Source organism: Megalops cyprinoides, chromosome 8, assembly GCF_013368585.1.
Source record: "Megalops cyprinoides isolate fMegCyp1 chromosome 8, fMegCyp1.pri, whole genome shotgun sequence".
NCBI classification, from domain to species: domain Eukaryota; kingdom Metazoa; phylum Chordata; class Actinopteri; order Elopiformes; family Megalopidae; genus Megalops; species Megalops cyprinoides.
The window spans coordinates 497,501-505,000 of NC_050590.1; the positions used below are offsets into that span (position 1 = coordinate 497,501).

General features: G+C 51.2%; 2 protein-coding genes across 2 annotated transcripts in view; one reads left to right on the plus strand and one right to left on the minus strand.

Annotated features, from left to right (window-relative positions):
* The window catches only part of ciapin1 (cytokine induced apoptosis inhibitor 1), a 10,110-nt gene extending 8,472 nt beyond the window's left edge, over window positions 1-1,638 (plus strand). The window contains exons 8-9 of the mRNA XM_036535757.1: window positions 334-418; window positions 749-1,638. Of these exons, the coding sequence (XP_036391650.1) occupies window positions 334-418; window positions 749-859 (196 nt within the window). The 3' untranslated portion in view covers window positions 860-1,638. The remainder of the gene's footprint in view (window positions 1-333; window positions 419-748) is intronic.
* A 3,187-nt stretch (window positions 1,639-4,825) lies between these two features.
* exoc3l1 (exocyst complex component 3-like 1) overlaps window positions 4,826-7,500 on the minus strand; it is a 15,188-nt gene continuing 12,513 nt past the window's right edge. The window contains exons 10-12 of the mRNA XM_036535553.1: window positions 6,773-6,928; window positions 5,685-5,821; window positions 4,826-5,065 (exon numbers count right to left, since the gene is read on the minus strand). Coding sequence (XP_036391446.1) covers window positions 4,876-5,065; window positions 5,685-5,821; window positions 6,773-6,928 — 483 coding nt within the window. The 3' untranslated portion in view covers window positions 4,826-4,875. The remainder of the gene's footprint in view (window positions 5,066-5,684; window positions 5,822-6,772; window positions 6,929-7,500) is intronic.

Sequence of the window (7,500 nt, forward strand, 5' to 3'; positions counted from 1 at the left end):
GCAGCTAGCTGCTAATCTCGCTAGCCACTTCTTTCTAATAGTTAATACAGGTAGCCGCTAATGTACCTAGCCGGTTGTATTTAGTTAATAGAGCTAACTAATATAACTATCAGTTATATTAGCAGTAGCTATCCAGCTGTATAAATGGATAGCATTGTAAAGAACTGTAACCTATGTAAGTCCCTCTCTCTCTCTCTCTCCCTCTCTCTCTTTCCCTCCCTCTCTCTCTTTCCCTCCCTCTCTCTCTCTCTCTCTCTCTCTCTCTCTCTCTCTCTCTCTCCCTCTCTCTTTCCCTCTCCCTCTCTCCCTCTCCCTCTCTCTCTCTCCCTCCAGCACCTGTGGTCTCGCCGAAGAGCTCGAGCAGGAAACCAAACAGAACCAGAAGAAAACCGTCCAGCCGAAATCCGCCTGCGGGAGCGTGAGTATCGCTAAACGCTAATAATGTAATGTAATGTAATGAGCAGGGGCTAAACGCTAATAATGTAATGTAATGAGCAGGGGCTAAAGGCTAATAATGTAATGTAATGTAATGAGCAGGGGCTAAACGCTAATAATGTAATGTAATGTAATGAGTAGCAGCTAAATGCTACTAATGTAATTTAATGTAACGGGACTACGTTTCCCATGATGCTAAACACTTATAATGTAATGTGATGTGATGAGCAGGGGCTAAACGCTAATAATGTAATGTGATGTGATGAGCAGGGGCTCGTAACCGGAAGGTCTGTGGGTTCTCTCTCCTCCGCAGTGTTACCTCGGCGACGCCTTCCGGTGTGCGAGCTGCCCGTACCTGGGGATGCCGGCGTTCAAGCCCGGGGAGAAGGTCGTGCTGGCGAACGCGCAGCTGACGGACGCCTAGGCACGCCAGCGCCCGATGCTAACCGCTAACCCCCGACCCCCTGACCCTAAGCCTTAGCCCGTACGCCAACCGTTCACCCAAACCCCTGACCCTAAACCGTAGTCCTAACCCTTAGTCCCTGATGCTAACCGTTAAGCCTAAGCCTTAGCCCTTATGCTAACCCCCTAATGCCAACCGCTGACCCCAACCCTTCACCCTAACCCTAACCGCTAAACCTAACCCTTAATGGTAACTGCTAACCCCAACCCCTAACCCTAAGCCCATATGCTAACCGTTAACCCTAAGCCTTAGCCCTTTTGCTAACTCCTAATGCCAGCCGCTATCCCCAACCCTTCACCCTAACCCCTACTGCTAACTGCTAAACCTAACCCCTAATGGTAACTGCTAACCCCAACCCCTAACCCTAATCCCTAACCCCTAATGCTAACCGCTAATCGCTAACCCCTAACCCCTACCCCTAAGGCTACTGGTAGCTGCTAACCCAGCCCCCAATCCTGACTCTTAGCCCTTATGCTAACTCTTGTCCCCTAGCCGCTAACCCTTAATGCTAACCCCGACCCGCCCTGTCCCCCCCCCCCCCGCTCCGCTGTTTTAATCTGACATTCCACGCCCCCTGGACTGCCCCGCCCTGCCTAGGACCACGCCCCCCTTCTCTCAACGCCACGCCCTTCTCCACCCCGAGACCGCCCCAGCCAATCGCAGGCGGCCCCGCCCCTCCCGTGGGCGCGGCCCCGACTGAAAGAGCGCGCCGATTCCGAACGCGAAAGAAAAAGGACAGAAGCGCAATAATTAATAATTTTCAAATAAAGATGAATATAAGATTTAACCTGCGGAGTCGGTGGTGCTTTTTTTTTATGAATGGAACCGGCCGCTTACTACGCCGCCGCGGCGACGGGAAGGCCAATCGGAGACGCCGGGGGGCCCCCATTGTGATGTCACAGAGGCGGCCGGGCGGGACTGCGCTCCGGAGCGCCGCGGCGAAGCCGGCCAATCGCAGAGGCTCTCCGTTGTGATGTCACAAAGGCAGGCGGCAGTTGCTTTTCGTGGTGGCAGAGAGACGTCAAAGGTAACCAATCGGAGGCAGGGTTTGCTGTGATGTCACGAAAGGGGGAGGGGCCAGGACTCCCCCTGTATCATATTACACCTCTGGTTTACTCCGTATGATGCGAAGGTAGTCAGCAGCCAATTGGCTTTGTTTCTGAATGAAATTACACACTAGAAGCGCCATGGCGACAGGAATCCCAAAGGGCCAATCACAGACAACCTCTACTATGATGTCACAGAAAGGGGGAGGAGCCAGCAGTCTCCCTATATCATATTACACCTCAAGTCTTCCCTTTAGTGATTATTAAGGTCAAGAGCAACTTGCTGTTTTTCTGAATGAAATTACACACTAGAAGCGCCATGGCGACAGGGATCTCAAAGGCCCAATCACAGACAACCTCTGATATGATGTCACAAAAAGGGGGAGGAGCCAGCAGTCTCCCTATATCATATTACGCCTCAAGTCTTCCCTTTAGTGATTATTAAGGTCAAGAGCAACTTGCCGTTTTTCTGAATGAAATTACACACTAGAAGCGCCATGGCGACAGGAATCCCAAAGGGCCAATCACAGACAACCTCTACTATGATGTCACAAAGGTGGGAGGAGCCAGCAGTCTCCCTATATCATATTACACCTCAAGTCTTCCCTTTAGTGATTATTAAGGTCAAGAGCAACTTGCTGTTTTTCTGAATGAAATTACACACTACATCGCCATGGCGACAGGGATCCCAAAGGCCCAATCACAGGCAACCTCTGATATGTCACAGAAAGGGGGAGGAGCCAGCAGTCTCCCTATATCAGATTACACCTCAAGTCTTCCCTTTAGTGATTATTAAGGTCAAGAGCAACTTGCCGTTTTTCTGAATGAAATTACACACTACATCGCCATGGCGACAGGGATCCCAAAGGCCCAATCACAGGCAAGCTCTACTATGATGTCACAAAGGTGGGAGGAGCCAGTAGTCTCCCTATATCATATTACACCTCAAGTCTTCCCTTTAGTGATTATTAAGGTCAAGAGCAACGTGCCTTTTTTCTGAATGAAATTACACACTAGAAGCGCCATGGCGACAGGAATCCCAAAGGGCCAATCACAGGCAACCTCTGATATGATGTCACAGAAAGGGGGAGGAGCCAGCAGTCTCCCTATATCAGATTACACCTCAAGTCTTCCCTTTAGCGATTATTAAGGTCAAGAGCAACGTGCCTTTTTTCTGAATGAAATTACACACTAGAAGCGCCATGGCGACAGGAATCCCAAAGGGCCAATCACAGGCAACCTCTGATATGATGTCACAGAAAGGGGGAGGAGCCAGCAGTCTCCCTATATCAGATTACACCTCAAGTCTTCCCTTTAGCGATTATTAAGGTCAAGAGCAACGTGCCTTTTTTCTGAATGAAATTACACACTAGAAGCGCCATGGCGACAGGAATCCCAAAGGCCCAATCACGGAGGTCGCCTGTAGTGATGTCACAAAAAGGGGGAGGAGCCAGCAGTCCTCCTATATCACATTACACCTTTATAACGTTACAAAGGCAATCAATGAGGCTTTTTTTCTGAATGAAGCTACACACTCAGGCACCACGGCAACCGGAATCCCAAAGGGCCAATCACAGGCAACCTCTACTATGACGTCACAAAAAGGGGGAGGAGCCAGCAGTCCTCCTATATCACATTACACCTTTATAACGTCACAAAGCCAATCAGGAACGCGGCGTTTTTATGAATGAAGCTACACACTCAAGCGCCGCGGCAACCGGAACCCCAAAGGGCCAATCACAGACAGCCTCTGCCATGACGTCACAAAAAAGGGGGCGGGGCCAGCGTTTCATAGCATCACATTTTATTATAATCATCGAATAGCATACAACATATTTCCATACAATTTACATATACAGCAATGCTATTAGCGGCAAGTGCGTCAAAGCTAACGGCTAACCGCTAACGGTCTTTAATTGGAGTGATTAGCGCGTCGCATGTTCACGTTATCCACAATTCGCGTATCGCTGCGTCGTACGCACTTCCCCCCCAAGCCGCGAGGCTGCTCTGACGCTGACACGGTGTGCCGGACGACGCAGTCCCGGGGACTGCGTCGCCCCGCGCTGTTGTTGAGTGCGTGTTGAGCGCGTTAGCGCGTTGCGCGGGCGTCCCGTAATTCCTCGGGTTCTGCTGTGTGTAGCGCGTTCAGCGGGTATCCCATAATTCCGCGTGGGGTCGCTGCGTCGCTCCAGCCGTCCGGTGTACGCAGTTGACTGTGTGTAAGCGGGTGTGGCTTGAGTTGACTGCGTTAATACTACGCAGCGTTGCTCCTACGCAGCGTTGCTTCTACGCAGTGTCGGTCCTCCTCCGTGTTGTGGTGTGTAGTGGCCTTTTACACTGTGTTTGGGGGGCCGCTGTGTCGATTGGGGAGGGTGTGTAGCTTGGAAGGAGCGCGTAGTAGAGAGAGTGCGTAGTAGAGAAGGTGTGTAGTGCAGAGAGTGTGTAGATTGGAGAGAGTGTGTTGTATATAGAATGTAGTAAACAGAGTGTGTAGGAGACAGTGTGTAGTAGAGAGAGTGTGTAGTAAATAGTGTGTTGTATAGAGAGTGTGTAGATTGAGACAGTGCGTAATTTGGAGGAAGCGTGTAGTAGAGACAGTGCGTAGTAGAGCGATTGTATAGACAGCAGAGAGCGTACAGATTGGAGAGAGTGTGTAGTAGAGAGAGTGTGTATACTGCAGAGTGTGTAGTAAAGAAAGTGCGTAATACAGAGTGCGTAGTAGAGTGTGTGTCTTATAGAGTGTTTAGTAGAGAGTGTGTAGATTGCAGAGAGTGCATAGTAGAGTGTGTGTAGTAGAGAGAGTGCGTAGTAAAGCGTGTAGATCGGAGAGAGTGCGTAGTAGAGTGTGTGTAGTAGAGAGAGTGCGTAGTAAAGCGTGTAGATCGGAGAGAGTGTGTAGTACAGTGCGTAGCGCGCAGCGCCCCCCGCCCCTCAGGCGCACTTGGCGGTGGGCAGGCAGAACGGCATGCTGGGAGGCGGCAGCAGGACGTCGGGGAAGAGCGGGCGGTAGCCCGGCGGCGGCGCGGCCGGGGCGCTACGCTCCAGCGCGTCGAGGACCGAGCCGCGCACCTCCCGCGGGACGTCCCCGCGCACGTCCAGCAGGGCGACGACGTGCTCCTCGCTGGAAGAGACGCGCCGGGAGGTTACGGGTTCCAGTCCGAAGCTAAACGCTAATAATGTAATGTAATGTAATGAGTAGATGCTAAATGCTAATAATGTAATGTAATGTAATGAGTAGATGCTAAATGCTAATAATGTAATGTAAGGGGACTACATTTCCCATGATGCTAAACGCTTATAATGTAATGTAATGCAATGAGCAGGGGCTAAACGCTAATAATGTAATGTAATGTAATGAGCAGGGGCTAAAGGCTAATAATGTAATGTAATGTAATGAGTAGGGGCTAAACGCTAATAATGTAATGTAATGTAATGAGCAGCGGCTAACTGCTAATAATGTAATGTAATGTAATGAGTAGCAGCTAAATGCTAATAATGTAATGTAATGTAATGAGCAGGGGCTAAACGCTAATAATGTAATGTAATGTAATGAGTAGATGCTAAATGCTAATAATGTAATGTAATGTAAGGGGACTACATTTCCCATGATGCTTAACGATTATAATGTAATGTAATGTAATGAGCAGGGGCTAAACGCTAATAATGTAATGTAATGTAATGAGCAGGGGCTAAACGCTAATAATGTAATGTAATGTAATGAGCAGGGGCTAAACGCTAACCTGATGTCGGGGTACTTGGCCACGAGTCCGGAAACTTCCAGCGTTAGCATAGCCGGGTCGCGGAGCTGGATGAAGTCGGCGAGGACGGGCAGCAGGGCGGCGGGGGGTTCGAGTCCCGGGGCGGCGCCGTCGGCGTCCTGGAAACACACACACACACACACACACACACACGGCGTACGTTACGGCTAATGCTAACAGGCTTCGTGGGAGGGGCTAATATTGTGGGGGAAGGGCTAATATTATGGTATGTAGGTGTAAGGTGTATTATCGTATCGCTAATGCGATATTATGACCGTATGGGCGGGGCTACGCTCATCACCTAAGGCTAATGGCTAAGTCTTTGGGCGTGGCTTATATTGTGGCTAATGCTAATGCTATTCCTTGCGACAAAGACCGTAGGCGCGGCTTACATCGCGGCTAATGCTAATTGCGTAGGAGGAGCTAGGACTGTCAGGGAGGGGCTATCATTGTGGATAATGCTAATGCTATGGGTTGTGGCTAAGACTGTAGCCGTGGCTTGCTATATGGGCAGGGCTAGGACTGTGGGCGTGGCTTACTGTGTGGGGCGGGGCTAATGTTATGTACCAGACTAATGCTGTGGAAGGGGGCTAACACTACGGCTAATATACTGAGATGCTAACGCCAAGGTGCGATGCTAATAAGCTAAGAACATGAGCTAGGCTAATTTCACGGACCAGGCTAACACGATGCGGGCCCGGCTGTGGGAGGGGGGCTAACACTACGGCTAATATACTGAGATGCTAACGCTAAGGTGCGATGATAATAAGCCGAGAACCCGACCTAGGCTAATTTCACGGACCAGGCTAACGCTACGCGGGCCCGGCTGCGGGAGGGGGGCTAACACTACGGCCAATATACTGAGATGCTAACGCTAAGGTGAGATGCTAATAAGCTAAGAACATGAGCTAGGCCAATTTCACGGACCACGCGGGCCTGGCTCGCTACGCGAGGGGCCACGGCTACGCCGGGAAGGGGGGGGGGGCAGAAAAACTACGGGCTAACGCTAACGCGCCAAGACGCCGCGCCCGCACGCTAAGCTAGGCTAGGCTAATCTCCGCGCCGCTCACCCCGCCCTGGAAGACGTCCCGGAGCTGCTGGCCGTCCGCCGCCACCCGCCGGGCCAGCTGGGAGCGGTCCTCGAACCCGCGGCACACCGCGCGCTTCTGCATGAGGGCGCGGGCGTACTCCACCACCACCAGGCGCTGGCACTCCTCCTGCAGGCGCTGGGGATCGTGGGATAGCGAGGGGGCGGGGTTACTGAGGCGTCGTGGGAAACGGAGTTGTGGTATACAGGGGGTTACTGAGAGATAGTGGGAAATAGGCCCTTACTGAGGCATTGTGGGAAATAGAGTTGTGGGATAGGGGGCTACTGAGGTGTGATTAAGGTATATAGGGGGTTTACTGAGGCATTGTGGGAAATGTAGTTGTGGGATAGGGGGCTAGTGAGGCGTTATGGGTTCTGTGTGATTGTGGTATATAGGGGGTTACTGAGAGATAGTGGGAAATAGGCCCGTACTGAGGCATTGTGGGAAACGTAGTTGTGGTATATAGGGGGTTACTGAGCGATAGTGGGAAATAGGCCCTTACTGAGGCATTGTGGGAAATGGAGTTGTGGGATAGGGGGGTTACTGAGGCGTTGTGGGAAACGGAGTTGTGGTATGTTGGGGGTTACTGAGAGATAGTGGGAAATAGGCCCATACTGAGGCATTGTGGGAAACGTAGTAGTGGTATATAGGGGGTTACTGAGAGATAGTGGGAAATAGGCCCATACTGAGGCATTGTGGGAAACGTAGTA